The following is a 20,709-nucleotide window of genomic DNA, read 5'->3' on the forward strand; positions in this document are numbered from 1 at the left end:
ATATATATATTTATTTATTGTAATTTATTTATTGACTAATTTTAAACATACGTAGACTTTTTTTTAATTGTAATTATCTTGATAAAAGTACATTATAGAGATTTTATTGAAGGCTTTTACTTCATAACAATATCTAATATCCTCCAGCACCTGGAACATTTTCTTTACCCTTTAATTTGGTTAATAATTCCTTAAATTTAGATTTATCTCTATTTTCAGATTCTGGGAGTTCACCAACTTCACCAACTAATTCATTGACTCTATCCCATAAAGTACCTCTTTGTAAGAATTTATCTCTCTTTTCTAAGTAATCTTCTTGTTCCTTTAAGATTTCTTTGGAATGTTGTTCCTTTTTATTATTATAATTATCATAAAAATCATCAACAGTTTGTCTAGCTTTGTTAACAATGTCATCTTTCTTCTTAGAGTTAGCAGCTTCTCTTTCTTTTATTTCTAAATCACGACGTTCTTTCCATTCCTTCAAGTGTACTGATTCACCTTCATATTTAGCAGCAGCTGGAGCGGAGGATGTATTGGATCCAAATCCTTCAAACTCATCATCATCTTCATCGTCAACTTGAGCCACTTGTGGAGCTGCTGAATCATCAACTTCAGGGAATTGTTCCTTGAATTCATTTATATCATTATCTTCATCTGCTAAAATATCTTTATCTTGTTCAGTCTTGAATTCGTCACCCACTAACTCCTTTTCACGAGATAAGAAATCAGATTCAAAATTGTCTCCTTCAACGTCTGGGAGATCGTTATCAATGGTCTCTATAGCAGGGAATTTGTCAGCCATTGTATCAATATTCAAAGTGTATTATTCAATTGTTCTTGAAATATTCTTGGTATGGCCTCAAATCTCCAACTTTATGTTGTTAGATTGATCCCTCACTTTGAAAAATGGCGGTGGTGATGTCGTGTCCCAAATAATTTGACAACGGAGACATAAAAAGGAGAATGTCGCAATATGCTATTTTAAAATGATTTTGCATTCTATTAAAATATTATATACATTTTTATATTACAGAGTCTTTGGCAATACTATATAAACGGGTTGAAGTATCTTTACTAGCTACTGCAAGTAAAAATTGGGAATCTTTTTCATGTAACTTGCTACTGAAACTTAATTTGGAGATTCTTTCATCAGGAGTGATGGTGGTATCGAACTTAGCCACCAATTGGAAATCCTTTTCAGTTGTACTTAAGTCTATTTTATACACTGAGATATTACCATTTTCCAATCCAAAGGAAATAACAGCAAAATTGTCGATTAAATTTGCTCTGTAACATGAAACTGATATCACTGGTTCATCTACTTTTGCCACAGAAATTGATTCAACTTTAGTATCGTTAACTTGCCATAATTTAACAGTCTTATCACGAGATGCAGTTAAGAAGAATGAACCAAATTGATTAATTGGTAACCAAGAACAATCCCAAAGGATTCTTGACAGCGCTTTGGTGTTAAGTTCTACCAATTCAAATTGACCCTCTGCTTCATTCGAAACTCTCCATAAACTGAATTGTCTATCTCTTGAAACAGCTAATAAATATTGTCCATCAGGAGAGAATTCCAAACTTGTAATAGTCAAATTATGACCTTCCAATACTTGAGGTGATTGTTGGAAATCTTTACCTACGTTGAAGATTCTTATAACTGCATGTTTAGATGAATTAGATCTACAAGCAGATGCAATTAATAATCCATTTGGTGAAGTAGCACAACAAGTGATTTCATACCCATGACCATATAACTTTTCTAATTCGGGGAAAAGGGTATATCTTTGTAAATAATCTTCTAATGGAGGACCAGTTAGAGAAGCAAGAATGTCTTCCTTTTCAACTGGAGTAGCTTCTTTATCTTCGTCAGCATCTTGTTGTTCTTGAGCTGCTTGACCTACTTCTTGTTGTTCATTATCTGCCTTATTAGACAATCCTAAAACCGGTAAGGATGCAGCTTCTGGTAAACTTTCAACTTGATCTTGAGGAACAACATCTATATTACATAAATTCTTTAATAATTTATAAATCGAATTTGTGATTTCAAACACTCTTAATATTTTTTCATCACCACCAGAGACAAATTTAGTATTGGTTACATTATCAATACAAATCATATCATAACCATGAATTTGAGGTCTTGCAAACTCATGCCATGATTTAAACTCTCTATTAGCTGTCCATGGAGCAAATAATCTAGCAGTTTGATCAAGAGATACACTTGTGAAATACTCCCCATTTAAAGACCATGTTAAACCTGTAACTTCTTTAACTGCACCAGTCACACCCAAGGTTGATTCAAAAGTTTTAGCTTCTGAATCAGTTGATCTATAAACCCTTATAGAACCAGTCTTACCATTGGATAAAATATATTGACTTCCAGTTTTATCATCCACAAACCATAAACATGACCAAAATCCACCAGAAGCACCAGTAGCTGTAGATGCTCCTTTGATAGATAATTCACCTAATCTATTAACACATACCCAAATACCGGATTCCACATCCATTTCCCATACCATTAATGCTGTATCAGCACTTGATGATAATAATTGTAAACGCTTCTCACCAGTGACACCATCAGTTTTATAAGATGGATGCCATTGTAAACCTGTGACCCAATCATCATGGCCGACTAATAAAGCTTCAAAACTGATGGCTCCTCTATCATGTTCTCCAATATTGAATTTGTACTGTTTATTAGATAAAAGGATCAATTTCATTTCATCTTCATCAGAATCATCGATCAATTCATTTAATTTCAATCTCCATAATCTGATATATCTATCTTGAGATCCACTGGCTAATATATAACTCTTATGTTCAATATCAGCAACGAATTGTAAACATTTAATCCAGTCTTCATGACCTGTCAATAAAGCAGATTGATTGAAATGATCTATAGTACCATTTTGAAGTAAGGTAAATGAATAGATGTATAAGTTGGAGGTGGTTCCACCAACTGCTAATATATAATTACCGTTGGTATCTATATCTTGCAATGCTAAGGTCAATGGAAAGAAGTTGAACTTGACTTGGAATTTGTGACTTAATTTGAATGATTGTTCTTCTGAGTTATATACCCAGAGTATGATATTCCCATCAGCTCCTCCAGTTACGAATATCTTCTCATTAATCACTGATAAACATGTAATTGAATGTTCATGACCTGATAATGATTCATGTAATTTATAAGAATTTTCAGATTTTTTCCATACATTCACTTCGTTATCTTCACCAGAAGATACAATATAAGGAGAATTAGGTATGAATCTAACTCCAGTAACTTCCTTAGTATGTTTTTTCAAAGTTGATTCAACTCCAATATGATTTTCAGCCAATGGATTCCATAATGCAATGGTATTTCCTGCACCATATGCTACCAAATTTTCTGATTTGTTATAGTCCACAACAAAAGATTGTCTATTAGCACCAATGAAGATGGCTTCTTGCTTTATACCATCCTTCACCATGGCTTATAATTCGTTGATCTGAACTTTGAATGGTTTATCATATTGAACTCTAGAGATGCTCTTCACAATTTTTTTTGAACTTTTCAAAAATCTCAAAATGAGTAATATGCAGTCCTAAGCTTTTAGTTATTTTTCAAAGTTATAATCGTTGAATTCAATTCAATATTGTTGTTTATTTAGCCATATAGTTGGTAGAGACAGTTAAAGAAGTGATAAGAAGGATGGTATCAGCGTATGTATCGAGATATAATAAATCGAATTGACTTTTTAAATCGATCAATTACTAACTTTAATGGGACATATAGCGTTTTATTAATACAGAGTGCAACCCCAGAAACAATAACACAGTTCCATGATCAATTATCCAATGAATTGCCATCATTGAAAGGGAAATGGAGTTTTAATTTCAAAATATTCCGTAATAATCCTTACTCAATACATCCAGATCAAGCTGAAACTGCAACAGTGGCCACTGAGGCACAATTTTTATACACATTATCACCATCATATCTAAACGAATCAACCATTACCCTTATAAATAAAAAATCCGTAGGTGTATTCACCAATCTAATAAAGGAAGAAACCACTGAGTTACAGCGATCTCACGAATTGAATATACCTGATGAACATTTACATTTGGGAGCCACTACAGGGTTAAATGATCCATTTGATTTCTTTGTTTCTCAAAAACTTGAAAGTTTATGGACTCAGAGACAACTTATAAGAGGTGATGGAGGCCAAATATATGAATTAGAGAATGGAAATTTAATAATCAGAACTTCAAATGTGTTCTTGCACGGTAATTTCAGAGGATTACTTATCCAAATTGAATTAAACAATAATTTGATCACAAATATAAAAGATACAAAATCATTCAAGGCATCATTTGAAAAGATAAGTAAGAAGTATGGTATACCAGAAGGTGATATTTGTTGTGATATCTTAGATTCCAAGTTCTTAGATAAACATGGTGATTTATGTTTACAATATTCAGAAATATTGAATTTTTAAACCAAGTTTGATTTACCGGATAAGTCATACTTGATTAAATTAGAAAGCACAATCTCCAAAGATGACTCCAAATAACGCTATACCTTGATTAACAACTGATAACAACCAATTCCAGTACGATATCATTGTTATTTTGAGTATAGACGTATTAAATACTATGTATAAGTATCCTGCATATTATGTAGATAATAAATTTTTTTTATAGTTAAAAGATGAGAAGAGCTTTTCAAAATATTTACACCAAAAGGTTTAACTATTTAAAAGTAAATCACATATAGAGGATAGTCATGGTTAAGAAACAACGTGCTCCAAGGGCAACTAAATTGTCCAGGAAAGACAACCGTGAAAAGGAAGAAGAAGTATCAAGAAAGTTACAAGAAAGAATCGATGCTTATGATCCAGTAGCAGATGAAAAACTGATTTCACAGTTTAGTGATTTACCTATCACAGAAGGTACTTTAAAAGGGTTGAAAGAAGCCAGTTTTGTATCGTTGACTGATGTTCAAAAGAAAACTATACCGATTGCATTAAAGGGAGAAGATCTTTTGGGTACTGCCAAAACTGGATCTGGTAAAACACTTGCATTTCTTATTCCAACTATAGAGATCTTAGTGAAGAATAAGATCACTGAATTCGATGGATTAGCAGCATTAATAGTATCACCTACAAGAGAATTGGCCGTTCAAATATTCGAAGTTTTAACCAAGATAGGGAAATATAACTCATTTTCTGCTGGTCTTGTGACTGGTGGTAAAGATCTTAAATATGAAAAGGAAAGAGTTTCTAAAATGAATGTATTAGTAGGTACTCCGGGAAGAATTTCTCAACATTTAAATGAAACAGTAGGAATGGAAACTTCTAATTTACAAGTTCTTGTTTTAGATGAAGCGGATAGATGTTTAGATATGGGATTCAAAAAACAAATTGACAATATCATTGGTCATTTACCTCCAACCAGACAAACTTTATTATTTTCAGCCACTCAATCTGATAGTGTGAAGGATTTAGCAAGATTATCATTAACCAATCCTAAGAGAGTAGGTGTTTCATCAGATCAAGAAGTTGCAACTCCAGATTCTTTAGAACAATTTTACATAAGGATACCCTTAGATGAGAAACTCGATGTTTTATGGTCATTTATAAAATCACATTTAAAGAGTAAAATATTAGTATTCTTTTCATCTTCAAAACAAGTCCAATATGCATATGAATCATTCCGTACTTTACAACCAGGTATATCACTTTTAAAATTATATGGAAGACATAAACAAACCTCAAGATTAGAGACAACAGTTAAATTCTCAAATGCTCAATATGCATGTCTTTTTGCAACTGATATTGTCGCTAGAGGTATAGATTTCCCAGCTATTGACTGGGTGGTTCAAGTTGATTGTCCAGAAGATGCAGCCACTTATGTTCATAGAGTTGGTCGTGCTGCTCGTTTTGGTCGTCAAGGTAAATCATTACTTATGTTATTACCCACTGAAGAAGAAGGTATGTTAAAGAGATTAAACAATAACAAAATAGAACCTAAATTGATGAATATCAAACAAAAGAATAAGAAGAGTATAAGACCTCAGTTACAATCATTATGTTTCAAAGATCCATTAATGAAAAACTTGGGTCAAAGAGCATTTATATCATATTATAGAGCAGTATATGTTCAAAAAGATAAAGATATCTTCAAGGTTGAAGAATTACCTTCGGAAAAATATGCTGCCTCCTTAGGTTTACCAGGTGCTCCAAAGATTAAGATTAAAGGTGGTAACGCTGGTAAAGAAAAGAAGAATGCTTCAAGAAAATTAATGGAATTAGAAAAAGCTAATGATGATGGTGAGATTCAAAATGGCGATGACAGTAAAGTCAGAACTAAATATGACAGAATGTTTGAAAGACAAAATCAAACTGTTTTATCAGAACACTACTTAAATATGACTGGTAATAATGGAAAAGAAAGTGACGAAGAAGATGATTTTATGACTGTTAAAAGAAAAGATCATCAAATAATAGAGGAAGAATTACCTGATTTGTCTGCTCCAGTCAGTAAAAGATCAGCCAAAAAAGCACTTTCTAAAAAGGCATCTAGTGCATCCAAGGGTAATGCTACAAAATTGAAATTTGATGACGATGGAGTTGCTCATGCGATTTATGAACTTGAAGACGAAGAAGATTTCAAGAAAGGAGGTGATGCTAAAGATCAAAAGGCTGCTTTTGTATCGAGAGAAACTGAAGTTATGAATGAAGCAGATTTAGATGATAAAGAAACTGCTAAACAAAAAAGACAAGAAAAGAAGAGAAAGAGAAAAGAAGTCGAAAAACAAGCCAGAGAAGGATTTGAAGAAGATAGTGATGACTATGAAGATAATGATGTTGATTTAGAACGTGATATGCAATACTCTTCGGAATCATCCGATGATGAGCCAGAGGTTAAAAAGCCTAAATGGTTTGAAACTAATGACAAGAAGACAAAGAAATCAAGAGATGAAATTATAGAAATCGATGAACCAGAAACTTTAGAAGATTTGGAATCGTTGACAGCTAGATTATTGAATGGTTAATCATTTATTACATACTTATATAGAATCCTGTATAATAGATCAAGGAAATAAATTCCCAATGCATGATAGACAACATTTTAATCACCTAAATAAATTATGGAATTGAGAGAGAATAAGTTCAACATTTTCCGTAGAAGTATCTGCTTCATTTAGTTGTAAGCTTAAGAATTTATGAGCAATAGCCTTAGCTTTTTCAAAGTCAGAGTGGTCATCAGCAGACATTTGTGTAAACTCTTGGACCAAGTTTTTACCTGCTTCTAATTTTTGCATTAATTCTTGAGCTCGAGAAACTATGACTTCTGATATACCACAAACCTTAGCGCAGTAGTTACCAAAACTCCTATATGAGATTCCATCTTTTAAGCGATATAAAAATGTAATTTCTTCACCATTTGTAGATAACAAAATATCCATTTGAAAGTATTTAATTTTTGCAGCCCATTCTTCTCTAATGATGTTCTGATCATTTCTAAATAATTCATGAAAATGGGTAGTTGCAAGAGTTCTTGGACAATTGGGTTTGCTCGCTAGATGGTTAATCACAGAACCAAATAGAGCTTGACCATCAATTGCATCTGAACCTTTTCCAAATTCATCAATTATTATAAGAGATCTTTCCGTAGGCAAGCAAATACACTTCGAAATTTGATTTATGTCCAAAGCAAAAGTACTTTGACGTTTATCTAGTGACTCTCTTGTTTGAACTGTGGATAGTAATTTATCAACCATACCAATAGTTGCAGCCAGTGCAGGAACAAAACTTCCAATTTGAGCTAATACAACAATCATAGCTACTTGCAACAAAAGCACAGACTTCCCAGACATATTGGGACCTGTAATAACTACAACTTTAGATTCTATATCTTCATAATTTGTAAAACTAAAATTATTAGGAACAAAAGAATCGACATAGCTCTCTACCAAAAGATTTCTACCATCTTTAATATCTAGTTCAAAGTTATCCGTAATCGCTGGTTTGCAAAGCTTGTAAGAATTCGCAACTGTTGCCATGGCGCAAAGGCAATCCAATTCAATAAGAACACCATGAAATTCTAACATGGTATTAGCTTCCTTTAAAATAAATTGTTTTAGCTCCTGAATAATTTCGATTTCTCTGTCACATATTAATTCATAAATATCCCCATAGTCAGAATCCAATTGTTCCGTGGTTCTGGTTTTGAAATATATATGGGTTGAAGTTCTGAATGTTTCTTTCCAATCTTGAATTTCACTACCCAATCCCACACCTTGCTCAAAACCACAACTTAAAGAAATTAAGAAACCAATTTGGGGTATATATACTGCATTTATATTATCTAAATCAACAGATCCAATGCTTATAGACGTTTCTTTCACAGTGCTTTGAAGTAAAACTTCTAATTCATTGTACTTTGATCTAAGTTCATCTAAAATAGAATCTCTACCAGGTTTAATACTAACTGTACCAATTTCAAAGGATGTTTCAAAATCTATGAAATCTTCCATGAACTCTAACAAAGCTCTAAATGTATCATTTTGGGAGAGAGTAGCAGAGTTTGCAAAGCAAGATGGTAATTCATGAGCAAAGCCTTCTACTGAAAGAGTTAAAACCAAATCACAAATTCTTACAGAATACTCTAAGAATTGCAAAATCAATTTCCATTGGCTCCATTTACGCTGACCAGTTCCAATTTTCTCTATGACTGGTGTGATATTACCTATTTTCTTTAAATTGGATTTTAGTGATTGCAAAAGTTCAGCATTCTGTGGTAGCGTTAACAACTCAACAGCGTTTTGTCTATCAATAATGGTTGGAATATCACATAATGGCCTAATAATCCAATCTCTTAATAGTTTTGAGCCAGCTGATGTTTCAGTTCCATCCAATAGTTCGTATAACGACATTTTCTGAGATTTTTGGTTAAACTGAGGTCTGTTTCCAAACGAAGGCATTATTTGTAAAGCATGTAACAGATCTACGTCAATAAACATCTTATCCTGAATTCCGACAATCTCGATAGTGTTAAAATATTTAATGGAACCATCAGACAAATTTGAACTTTTAACACTCGTCCATAGTGCATTTAGGGTTCCAATCTTGTAATTTGTTAGTAGTGTCTCATGTGTTTATTTGATGGGTATATTTAGTATCACTTACAGTAATTGCCATATCAGATGATCTTGTCACAAGATTTTGTAACATGTAATAGTGAATCGATCCTGTTTCTGTACACATCAACTCTTCTGATTTCAATTCTTTTATTAACAGCTCAAGATTTGAACAAGTGAATTCGGAAGCAGCACTAATACTAATTCTAAACGAATACTGTTCTGATAAACTAGTCAACTCTTGAACAATTTCAGAAGGAATTCTTGATGAGACAATCAATGATTTAGCTTGAAATTGATTGATTATAGTTCCTATGATAGGAGAAAGGTCTCCATTGATAGATGTATCTTCAATTAAGTAGAGTTTCTTTTCAGCAAAATTTAGGCAGCATGCTCCTAAAGTCGAACTATATAAATCAACACACAATCTGACTTCAGAATCTATATCATCGATCAAATCTTGATCACATCCATCATTGACTTCGCTTGACATCACCTGCAAAGTTATATATATAAATGTGTATGAAGAAATAATTGGTTGGTGGTATTACATTTTATTTTGGCTGTAAATTTTTGACTGACAAAACTTTTTGTATATGCAAAAAAATATATATTATACAAATATGCTAAATATTTAATCCAAGGAAGGAGTGGCAATGATTTTACCATCAACTTCACCCAATCTGACTAAACTACCCTTGACCTTTATTCCATCTTCGTTGGACATTTCGACATCGTCGTCAATACTGTCATCTACCAAGTTTAAAACAACAAGTTCTTGAAGGAAGCTGGTAGGAGCTCCATTGGCAACAGATAGATTAATATCATTACCAATATTTATAGATATTTTACCTGATTTATGAATATTCAACTTTCCTATTTCACCCTGTATGGTTTCAGATGGGGTAGAGTGACCATTGGATTGATTTTCTGATTTGACTGTTGTTTTGAGTTGATACTTTGGTAAGATCTTTGGTAATTGAAATAACACAAATTTATCATCTGGAACATCACTGATTTCAGGTGTTTCGGAATCTGTACGTAAGTTTGCGAATTTATATGCAAGTAAGCCCAATATATCCTTATGATCTTTTATTAATTTATCAGACTCTGTTTCTTCTACTATGTTAATGGATGACAAAGCTGGTTCCATAGGAGTCGAATTTTGTTCCACCATATTATCGGTATCCTCAGTAGGTTCTTTCTTCACGGCAGAAACCTCTTCTATAGATGCTGTACTTTCTCGTGACTCTTGTGGTTGTATTTCTTTTGATTCGTAATCTGGATCATCTCTTTCTGGTCTTACTGGTAAGAATTGACTTTCTTCTTCTCCAAATCTATATTTCTTAGTCATATCTATCTTGGTTATATCACGATCTTCATCCGAATCTTCCTCTGCATCCGGACTAAGGGATTTAGTCTTATCTTGAAGTTTCAACTTTTGTATGAATTCTGGAGTAGATGAAATTGAATTGTAAACTTTGTCTCTAGTTAACCCTAATTTAGAGCCGCTTGCATTTCCCAAAGAAACTGAACCAGAAGCCAAAGGTCCAGAAGAAACAACATGTGTACCAGCATAGTTATTACGCCCACCTCTACCTCGGCCTCTTGTAGAACCACGACCTCTGGATGATGTGCCTCTGCCTGAATTCTCTTCTTTCACTTGTATGGGAGCATCTTTGGCTCTTTCTTCTTTACTTTTTCTTGGAACTACTTTAGGTTTGAACTTCAAAGAAACCTTTGGCGAAGGAGTCGCTGGAGTCTTTTTCGAATTCAAGGACTCCAATCGATTAGACATTCTTTGTATAATTCCTCTATAATGATAGTCTAAATTAAAATGAGATCAAACCTTCAAGTTTCCAAATAGATGTTGTACACAAAATTTTTTTCGTTATGGTGCAGTTAGATGCAGTTCCCAAATAATTTTTCACAGAAAAAAAAATTATGTGTAATATCAAAAGAGATGAGTTATTTTGAAGTGTAATTTGATTTCAACTAACTTTGCATAAATATACTTCAACCATGGCTAAAAGAGGAGGTAGAAGAAAGGCTGAACAAGAGGTTGAATTGAATGAAGTCGACTCTTTTCATGCTAACCAAGAAAAGGTGCTTTTAGATCAAGCAGGAGAGTATGTTAGAGATGAGGAAGATAGTGATGTCTTCTCTGATGAAGAAGTGATGGGAATAGATGAAGAAGTCAGTGGAAGTGACGAAGATGAAGACGAAGAAGAAGAAAATGATGAAGACGATGATGGATTAGACATCGATGATGAAGAACAAGAAGGGGAAGAAGAAGATGAAGAAAAAGGATGGGGTGGAAGAAAGAATTATTATGGTGGGGATGAAGTTAGTGATGAAGAAGATGTTAGACAAATGACTGAAGAAGCCTTAAAACAACAAAAGAGACACTTACAAGAATTAGAACTCGATGATTATATTGATGAAGATATGATGGAAGATTGGAAGAAAACCACTGAAGAATTAGATGAACAATCTCAAGTAAAGACTCAAGTAATAATCAATGAACAAAGTAATTTGGAATCTCTTGGTGATGAAGAAAAGTTGAGTTTATTAAATCAATCGTTCCCAGAATTCATACCGTTAATCAAAGAATTACATCAACTTAAACCTAAATTAATAGACATTCAAACCAAAAAATCAAACAGTTTATTACAAGTCAAATCAGTAGCATTATCAGCATATTTAGCTGCCATCACTTCATACTTTGGAATATTTATAGAGAATTTAAAGAGTGGAGAATCATTCACAACCATGAAAGACAGTCCAGTCATGGAAACCATATTAAGTTCAAGAGAAATTTGGAGACAAGCTAATGAACTTCCAGAACAAGAAATCGATATAAATATTGATGAAGATGGTGATCTTTCAGCAGATGACTACGCACAAGAACAATATGGTATAGAAGAAGACGATGAAGAAGAAGAAGATTCGGATGATGATGACGAAGATGAATTCGTTGATGCACAAGAAACACAACATGAAGAGTTCGATATAGATATAAATCAAAAGAGAGAAATTAAACGTTCTAGCAAGGGTAAAACTAGTGATTTCTCTGAAGTTGCTCAACCTGATGATGTTGACTTGGAAGAAAAACAACGTCGTAAGAAGACCTTACGTTTCTATACTTCTAAGATTGATCAAGCTTCAGCTAAGAACAATGAAAGATATTCAGGTGATTTAGATTTACCATATAAAGAAAGATTATTCGAAAGACAACAAAGATTAGTTGAAGAAGCAAGAAAGAGAGGTTTAGGGCAAGATAAAGCTCAATTAGGTGCTGATTTAGATGATGCTGATTTTGGATCTGATGATGAAAGATTAGCTACTTCGATTAACACTGGTACTGATGATGCCTATTATCAATCACTTAAAGAATCAAAATCTGCTAAGAAAGATTCTCGTCGTAAAGCTCATGATGAAGCTGTCAAGGCTGCCAAAGAAGGTAAATTGGCTGAATTACAAGAATCATTGGGTGAAAATGGTAAGAGAGCCATTAATTATCAAATTCTTAAGAATAAAGGTCTTACACCTCATAGAAAGAAGGAATTCAGAAACTCAAGAGTTAAAAAGAGAATGCAATATGAGAAAGCTCAAAAGAAACTTAAATCTGTTAGACAAGTTTATGACGCAAGTAAGAAAGGACCATATCAAGGTGAAACTACAGGTATTAAGAAAGGTTTATCAAGATCTGTTAAATTCAGTTAGACTAATTGTAAATAATTTTTTAAAGGTATGATTATCTTTTATTTTGTAAAATAATATAAGTTATATATATACAAATTTATTTATTTCACACATTGTACTTAACGACTGAATTGAATATCATCAATTCTTAAGATTGATTTAACACATTCAGAAGCTAAAGTGATGGCACTAGTACTAACCAACACTGGTTGTAAAACATGTTCATCATAAGTATTTGAAGCTCCGGATCTTCTAACTGAAATACCAGCATTCTTTTCACCATTTTCATGTCTATTTCTTAAATCAGTAACCACATTGATTGGATTTAAACCAGCATTTTCAGCTAAAGTGGTTGGAATCACTTCTAAAGCTTGTGCAAATTCTTGATATACGAATTGTTCAACACCGGAAAATTTATGAGATTCTTTCATTAAAGTTCTTGAAATTTCAATTTCTGGAGCACCACCACCAGCAATTAAAGCTTTTTCTTTAACTAAACATCTTATAACACATAAAGCATCATGAATTGATCTATCAGTTTCATCTAAAACTAAATGATTAGCACCTCTAACAATAACAGACACAGTTGGTTTTATGTTTTTTGAAGTAACACCAGTAATTTTAACAATCTTTGAACCAGCACTTTCAACTTCTTCAACTAAGTCAGCTGAACCTAATCTATCTTCAGTGAAAGTTTCAATATCAGCAATTGGTTTACAACCAGTTGATTTAGATAAGAATTCAATTTCATCTCTTTCAATATCCTTTATAACCAAAATATTTAATTTTGAAAGGAAATGTAAAGCTAAATCATTAACAGCATCTCTTAAAATTGATTTTTGAATTAATAACACATTGCATTTAGCCTTTTTGATCTTTTTACAAATATTTAATAAATAAGCTCTTTCCTCTTTTAAAATCTTGTCCATTTGTCTATAATCATTAACCACAACATTATTTTCCATGTCTGGTTTTGGAGGAGATAATTGAAATTGAATTAAACCAATTTTAGCCTTTTCAATTCTAGTTGGACCACCAGCATTTTTAACCACATTTTGAGTTAATACCACACCATTAATTAATTCAGTATCTTCAATAGTTCCACCAACCTTTTTAATTAAACGTATATCATTAAGATCAACATTATTACCTTCTTCATTTATAACTTTTAAGACAGAATCAACTGCAATTGGAGATAAAAGAGATGAATGTTGACTGACGATTTTAGATGATAATGAAGTTGAAGCAGCTCTTATTAATTGTTCACGATCTTCAAGATCAACTTTATAAGACATATCCAATAAAATTTCACAAGATCTTTTGGCAGCTCTTTGGAATGATTCAGCAATCAAAGTTGGATGGATACCTTTGTTTAATAATCTATCAGCAGCTCCTAATAAGGAACCAGTTATGATGGCAACAGAAGTAGTACCATCACCAGCTTCAACATCTTGAGCAGCACTTACATCCACCAACATTCTAGCAGCTGGATGTAACACAGCCATATGTTTTAATATAGTAGCCCCATCATTGGAAATAATAATCTCCCCAGTCTTAGTTCTAATCATCTTATCCATCCCCTTTGGACCTAATGAAGTTCTAATGGCATCTGACACTGCTCTTGCTGCCAATATATTTGCCTTACGCACTTCTTGTGGTTTTTCTTTATCTTTGAAAGTGGCATTAGAAGGAGCCACTGCCGCCCTTGATACTTGAGTAGCCATTGTGAATACCTATATATGATCTGATATTAGATTGAAGATATATGTCTTCTCTATATGATGTATCAAATGATGATTCCAGTATAACTTCCACCCAAAACCAAATCCTTTCTGATCAATTTTTTCGATTTGATTTTTTTTGTAAAACTCGTCGCGTTTCTGAACAAAAACAAAAAGAAAATTTTGTTAGTGAGGAAATTGGTCACATGACTGGCTTTTTTTATTTTGTTACTCATCAGAATCAAAAAAGTTTATAGAGAAATATCTCTTAATGGTTACTAGAAGATTTATATCTTTTAAAGAGGGGACAAGTCATGACACAAGAAGAATATGCTACTTTTGAAAGCATAGAGGTGAGCAAAGAAGAAATTCTTAGTTGTTCATATTCCAGCTGGTATCCTATACTAAAGAACTATACTGCTAAATCTAGAGTTATAAAGCCTTTACCACAAACATTTTTGGATTATCTTGGAAGTGATAGTATAAAGTTACCACCAGCCAATAACTATGATCCAGAACTAGTAATCAATAGTGACAATGAGTATAGTGATTGGGAAGATGGAGAGGAAGCGGATGAAAGCCACGATAATGATGATCAGAACGATCAAGAAGACGAGGAAGACACTGATGCAAATGTCAAATCTATAACTGTTGAAGATTTTAAAGACTTACATGATCAAATCATCCAAGGCATAAATGATCTAGGAGGAGCAGTTACTCCTAAATTGAATTGGTCAGCTCCAAAAGATGCAAAATGGATTATGCCTGATAATACTATAAGATGCGATCACGTGAATGATATATATCTTTTATTAAATACATCTGATCATATAGTTGATGATTTAGATTATCCATTTACCGGTGTTGATTTAGAGAAAGGTATTGATGATGATGATGAAGTTAAAGAGAAAGTCGAATATGAACTTGTACTTCGTAAATGGTTAGATGTCAATCCTGCCTTAGAATTCAGAGTATTTATTAAAGATAATAAGATTATAGGTATTTCCCAACGTGATTTAAATCATTATACATACTTGGAAAGTTTAAAATCAGAAATTAATGATAAAATACAATCGTTTGTTTATGAAACTTTGATACCTGAATTAAAGGATAAATTAAACTTGAATAAATATATTGTTGATGTTTATTTACCAAGACCATTCAATAAAGCATATATCATTGATATTAATCCATTTTCAAGAAAATCAAGTCCGTTATTATTTACATGGCATGAATTATTATTGATAGATACATTTGGTGATGATGAAGATAATTATGAATTAAGATTAGTTAATGAAACCAATGTAGGAAGATTTTCAAAAAAGGAATATAGTGAAAGTCAAGTACCATATGATGTGGTTGATGCATCATTAAATTCACAAGCTATGGTAGAATTAGCTAGAGAATGGGATAAATTACAAATGCAACAGGATCAATAATTGGGTAGTATTAGTCGATGGAAAAACACTAAACTAGGGTATGATAGTTAGATAGTTAATGTAACGACCTTTATAGAAAATAAACTATTTTGTAACACAGTATTGAATTGAACAAGCTGGATCAAACTCCATCGAATCTGATGAGGTTTCAACTCCATATATCTTCTGTATTTAACTTATAGTTCATCCCCCCTCCTTTTGCTTCCCCCACTTTCGAATATTTTTTTGGTTTTCGAGATTTGGGGACTCTTGCCCAATTGGGAAATGGTTCCCAAAAATTTCTTAATTACATTACCACAAACTGATCATAGTATATCCAATTTATGTCATGATATGACCAGAATAGAAAGGTTGAATACACCTATTAAGGTGTAAATTACCTTACAGGATGAAAGACAAACTCCTATATCGATTCAAACCATTTTTACGATATATAACAAACAATTTTAGACAAAGCCTTCAAATTGCTTTCGTCCCCCCACACTCACTCCAATACCAAAAAATAATTTTTCGAGCCAACAATCGTTTGATTCATCACAATAACTTTAAACAACATCTTATTCCCAAAACGAAAGTGGTTCCTGGAAAGTGGTATAAGTTATAAAGAGTATAATTTCCTCTTTTTCACTTGAATAAATCAAAAAAGAAAAGAATCATATTTAGAGTACTTCCATTTTAAACTACATAATATTCAATTAAAATGGTACCAATCGTTAAATTAGATCAACTGAATATCTTCTTACCTGAATACAGAGGTAGATTAACTGAAGGTATAACTTACAATCCTAAGAATAACACTTTATTATGGGTCGATATAATAGCAGGAGAAGTTCATAGAGTAGTGTTGAACGATGAACCATTCAAGACTCATGAATTTCTTAAATGGGAATCACCAGAAGAATCAATTGGAGCTATAACCTTAACTTCCGATAATGATATTATTCTTATTTGTGGGAAATATGGGGTGGCTAAGGGGAATTTCAAAACTAGAGATCCTATTGAATATTTCTTAAAATATCCATTACAAAGTAAAGATGAAGCTTTAAGATTAAGATCGAATGATGGTATAATTGATCCATGGGGAAATCTTTGGATTGGATTAATGAATGATTTCAATATTACTACCAAGGAAGGTGTTAAACCAGAAGGCTACTTATATAAAATCAATTATGAAGACTTATCAATTGAAACGATGATTGATAAAACTTTAATTTCCAATGGTTTAGCCTTTTCTGAAGATGGAAAGACCTTTTATTGGACTGATTCATTAACTTTCACCATTTGGAAATTTGATTATGATTATAAGACTAATACATTGTCTAATAAATCAAGTCATGTGGCTATTAAGTCCGATATTTTCCCTGAATTTGAAAGTCCTGAACCTGATGGATTAACTATGACTAAAAATGAAGAAATTTATTCAGCCGTTTTCAGTACTAATTCAGTTATTCATGTTAATAAACAAGGTGAATTATTAGATAAAATTGAAATCCCAGCTCAAAAGTTAACATGTGTTATTAGTGGTGGTAAAGATAATGATGAATTATTTATTACAACTGGTCATAAAGATTTACTTGATAAAGATGCTATAATTGATGCTAAAGATGTTAGTGGCGATTTAGGTGGATTTTTGTTTAAAGTAAAACTTGATAAATCAATTAATGGGCAAACTAAAAATATCTGGGGTGGTAAAGTTTAAGAAAGACACAAAAGTCGTCGTAAGTAACTTACGAAGAGTTTGCTATACAAGTTTGACATTAATAGACTAGACCTTTAATAGAGTGAAATACTTTAATGCAATGTTATAATTAGCAAGAATTACCAATAAATTGTTTGGAATGTAATAAGCTTAATTTAGAAGTATATGTGGGGAGAAATGTTAATGTTAAATCCGATTGTAAAGAACAACAGGTACAACACAGAAACGATAACAATAAGAAGAATGAAAAAGTAAAGAACAAGGTGAAGCCTAAACTCTAAAATTTTGATCAATGGTAGAATACTTCCCCCTCCTCCCATTTAACCTGTAAAATGCTTGAGGTGCTAGCATTAATAATACAGACATACGTAAACATAAAAATGCTAGGTTTTTTGTCAGCAGTTTGCATTAGTTATGTTTTATTTATTTATTCTGCCCTGAATATGTTAAGGTTGTAAGGTACATAAATTTCTTTCACATGCCTAACGAGGCGGTAATTTACGTTATTTGTAAAAGTTTACAAATTACAATCAAAATACTCGTTATTTTCCAGCGAGACGGGACATTAGGACGTAAGTATGCTTAGGAAAAGAAGCTTAACGACACCTGTTTACAAAGAAATTCATTACTTGTACCAGCGGAATTTATTTCCACTCGTAGACCAACACCTCTTGATATATCGAATTCTTCACTGGATGTGTCTTTGATTAGAAATTGAATTTAGGGGCAGATAACAGGTAATAGTTACCTTTTTTTTTCAGGGCTATGATATACAGAGTTGTGGAGTTGTTAACTATTCTTAGTCTGTAACACATTGAACCATTTTATGTCAATCGTAAAATGAAGCAACTAAAAAGGTTGAGAAATTAACTATATGAAGGCGGTAGCAAATCTACATTAGGAAACCTGAAATCAATCAAACCAACAATCAATCTGTGTCAGAGAAGGTTTATCGAGTTTCTTTTTCGATTTTTGATGCTGCTGCTGCTGCTCCTTCCACCTGCTTTATGTTTCACCTTTTCTTTATTAGAATAAAACTTTTATAAGTTGTAATTACCACTAAACGGGGGTTAAGCTATACTGATTTCAACTTTCAAGGTGAAACTATGCATCTGCATTTGAATTCTTTTATTAGTTTTAGACATTAAGTGAAGTTACGTTACGAGCCATACATTATAAATAATAAACAAAGTAAATTATGGTTGATATGCATTCACTTAAAATTGAAAAATAAAAACACTAAAAAAAAAAAAAAAAAAAAAAAAGAGACTGAGGTATAACCTGTAAAATAACCCCACCGAATAAGTAACCTGTACTTATTTGGAAAAAAAAAGTTAAAGGACAAAATAAAACCACAAACTGTAAACAGATTGCATTTCTTGCAGTTTAAGCAGGCACTAAAAGTGAAAACTGTAAATTTTGAATGAAGGCTATTTTATAAACACATACTGAAACTTTCAATGAATATAATTAATTAGTTGAGATAATGCATATAAGTCAATAATGCAATATATGGGTAGATTGGAAGCAAGGAAAGGCTAAATTGGTTTTTGATCGTTACATTTTATTAAGTGATCATATTAACTATTGTTAAGATGTCGCCTAATATTTTATTTTATTTTTTATTTCTTTATTATGATTCCTGGTTGTAAATAGTTAAAACTCGGTGAATAAATTCTTCAATCATAAGATTCTCTTCTAATCCACCTATTCTTAAATCGTTTAACTTTGAATTCATGATTGATAATCGATTATCTCGATTATTGACAATTTCATTATTTAATTTCAATTCTTGAGGTGATTTCATGACTTTAATTAATGTTAATAAATGAAATTGTAATGATTTTTCTTGTAGCATCGATCGAATTATAGGATCGTTTATGATTTGATCAAATTTTATATTACTTGGTACTTGAGAATCAGTAGTTTTATCATCAATCCCAATCTGTGGTATGATTCCGTTGTTATCGTGGCTTGCAGTAGAATCAATTGATAACGACTCCTTATGATTTACAACATGAGTTTCATCTTTAAAGCACAACAAAGAACAGTACGGTATCATACATTTAGGACATTTATATTTCGAGGGGTTAACATTACAAATCCCACATAACAACGTATTGGACTTATTATTACTTTCCTTCTGTTGATTCCTCACCATTATGTATCTATGTGCTGACTTCTTTTGGTGTTATATCATGAAGCGTATCTCATCGCTTACTTTTATAATAATAATAATAGCAAATGATCTTTTGTAATATTTTTCTTTTCTTTCTGTTGACGACAATGTCGTTTTGCGCTAAAATGTCGTGTAAGCGCACTTTTGCTTCTTGCTTTAGATTTTCGCCTAAATTTTCCTACTGTGGTTAACAACAGGAAGGGTTGGGGTGTAATTAAACTTTTTTATATAGTTGTTGTTTCTTGGATTTACAATGTTGCTACAAACCTTAATATGTATTGTAGGCTAAGGGTTTGAAATTGTGCCTGCTTTTCTTCTTAACTTAAATAAAAACAAAGGCAAGCAGTCAGGCAGTCAGGCAGGTCATCCCCTAACTATATTTGGTCAAAGACTAACAAGTATGGGAACTATAAGCACAGTTACGCATAGATACATAGAAATGGAATAACTTTTTAGAACTCAGTGCTGTAAAGCAGTATAATTTTACCGTCTTGTACTTAAATAATAGTATGAACTGGTATTATATGGTACGATTTTTCAAATTATTCTATATCAATATATTATTACGAAGAAGTTTAATAATTTATTCTTATTATTAGCGATCTTGAAGGTTTAAATATCATATTGTTATTGAAAATCGTAATGCTGGTGACCAAATAAATAGGTCAATCGTCACAAATAACTAAATCCGGAATGTGAAATGATGTATAATAAACAAGGTTGCAACAAAATTACACTATAATGAATTCAATGTTGACAGAAGTAGTGATGGAGCCTTGGCGTATGAAAGAAGTAAAATATAATAATCAAGTAAAAATTGTAGGAGTTTA

General features: G+C 32.2%; 11 protein-coding genes across 11 annotated transcripts; 5 read left to right on the forward strand and 6 right to left on the reverse strand. All coding sequences in view use genetic code 12, as the record gives it.

The window, feature by feature from the left end:
- On the reverse strand, nt 1–912 carry CLC1 (Clc1p). Its single transcript, XM_064909008.1, has one exon. It carries the CDS (start codon nt 800–802, stop codon nt 134–136), a length of 669 nt encoding a protein of 222 aa, XP_064763454.1. The 5' UTR covers nt 803–912; the 3' UTR covers nt 1–133.
- A 110-nt stretch (nt 913–1,022) lies between these two features.
- Nucleotides 1,023–3,479, reverse strand: DFJ63DRAFT_311447 (Elongator subunit; the record flags this gene model as incomplete). Its single annotated transcript, XM_064905754.1, has 1 exon — nt 1,023–3,479. One exon carries the CDS (start codon nt 3,477–3,479, stop codon nt 1,023–1,025), a length of 2,457 nt encoding a protein of 818 aa, XP_064763455.1.
- Nucleotides 3,480–3,527: 48 nt separating this feature from the next.
- On the forward strand, nt 3,528–4,634 carry MED20 (Med20p). The gene is made up of 2 exons (XM_064909016.1): nt 3,528–3,711; nt 3,785–4,634. Exons 1-2 carry the CDS (start codon nt 3,701–3,703, stop codon nt 4,488–4,490), a joined length of 717 nt encoding a protein of 238 aa, XP_064763456.1. The 5' UTR covers nt 3,528–3,700; the 3' UTR covers nt 4,491–4,634.
- HCA4 (RNA-dependent ATPase) lies at nt 4,634–7,088 on the forward strand. The gene has a single exon (XM_064909012.1). It carries the CDS (start codon nt 4,778–4,780, stop codon nt 7,046–7,048), a length of 2,271 nt encoding a protein of 756 aa, XP_064763457.1. The 5' UTR covers nt 4,634–4,777; the 3' UTR covers nt 7,049–7,088.
- DFJ63DRAFT_61446 (MutS family protein) lies at nt 7,089–9,715 on the reverse strand. Its single transcript, XM_064909015.1, has 2 exons — nt 9,186–9,715; nt 7,089–9,124 (listed from the first exon to the last, which is right to left on the reverse strand). The coding sequence occupies exons 1-2, from the start codon at nt 9,627–9,629 to the stop codon at nt 7,130–7,132; spliced, it is 2,439 nt and encodes an 812-aa protein (XP_064763458.1). The 5' UTR covers nt 9,630–9,715; the 3' UTR covers nt 7,089–7,129.
- Nucleotides 9,716–9,770: 55 nt separating this feature from the next.
- Nucleotides 9,771–10,934, reverse strand: RPC53 (DNA-directed RNA polymerase III subunit; the record flags this gene model as incomplete). Its single annotated transcript, XM_064905755.1, has 1 exon — nt 9,771–10,934. The coding sequence occupies one exon, from the start codon at nt 10,932–10,934 to the stop codon at nt 9,771–9,773; it is 1,164 nt and encodes a 387-aa protein (XP_064763459.1).
- Nucleotides 10,935–11,046: 112 nt separating this feature from the next.
- Nucleotides 11,047–12,911, forward strand: SAS10 (rRNA-processing protein). The gene has a single exon (XM_064909009.1). It carries the CDS (start codon nt 11,159–11,161, stop codon nt 12,860–12,862), a length of 1,704 nt encoding a protein of 567 aa, XP_064763460.1. The 5' UTR covers nt 11,047–11,158; the 3' UTR covers nt 12,863–12,911.
- Nucleotides 12,912–14,721, reverse strand: DFJ63DRAFT_61337 (chaperonin-containing T-complex subunit). Its single transcript, XM_064909010.1, has one exon. The coding sequence runs from the start codon at nt 14,563–14,565 to the stop codon at nt 12,961–12,963; it is 1,605 nt and encodes a 534-aa protein (XP_064763461.1). The 5' UTR covers nt 14,566–14,721; the 3' UTR covers nt 12,912–12,960.
- Nucleotides 14,721–16,351, forward strand: DFJ63DRAFT_61346 (cell proliferation protein). The gene has a single exon (XM_064909011.1). It carries the CDS (start codon nt 14,877–14,879, stop codon nt 15,999–16,001), a length of 1,125 nt encoding a protein of 374 aa, XP_064763462.1. The 5' UTR covers nt 14,721–14,876; the 3' UTR covers nt 16,002–16,351.
- A 350-nt stretch (nt 16,352–16,701) lies between these two features.
- Nucleotides 16,702–17,700, forward strand: CGR1 (Cgr1p; the record flags this gene model as incomplete). The annotated part of the gene is made up of 1 exon (XM_064905756.1): nt 16,702–17,700. One exon carries the CDS (start codon nt 16,702–16,704, stop codon nt 17,698–17,700), a length of 999 nt encoding a protein of 332 aa, XP_064763463.1.
- Nucleotides 17,701–19,333: 1,633 nt separating this feature from the next.
- Nucleotides 19,334–19,861, reverse strand: HIT1 (Hit1p; the record flags this gene model as incomplete). The annotated part of the gene is made up of 1 exon (XM_064907901.1): nt 19,334–19,861. The coding sequence occupies one exon, from the start codon at nt 19,859–19,861 to the stop codon at nt 19,334–19,336; it is 528 nt and encodes a 175-aa protein (XP_064763464.1).
- Nucleotides 19,862–20,709: the final 848 nt, after the last annotated feature.

This window comes from Scheffersomyces coipomensis (assembly GCF_036884675.1).
Source record: "Scheffersomyces coipomensis strain NRRL Y-17651 chromosome Unknown DFJ63scaffold_2, whole genome shotgun sequence".
NCBI lineage: Eukaryota > Fungi > Ascomycota > Pichiomycetes > Serinales > Debaryomycetaceae > Scheffersomyces > Scheffersomyces coipomensis.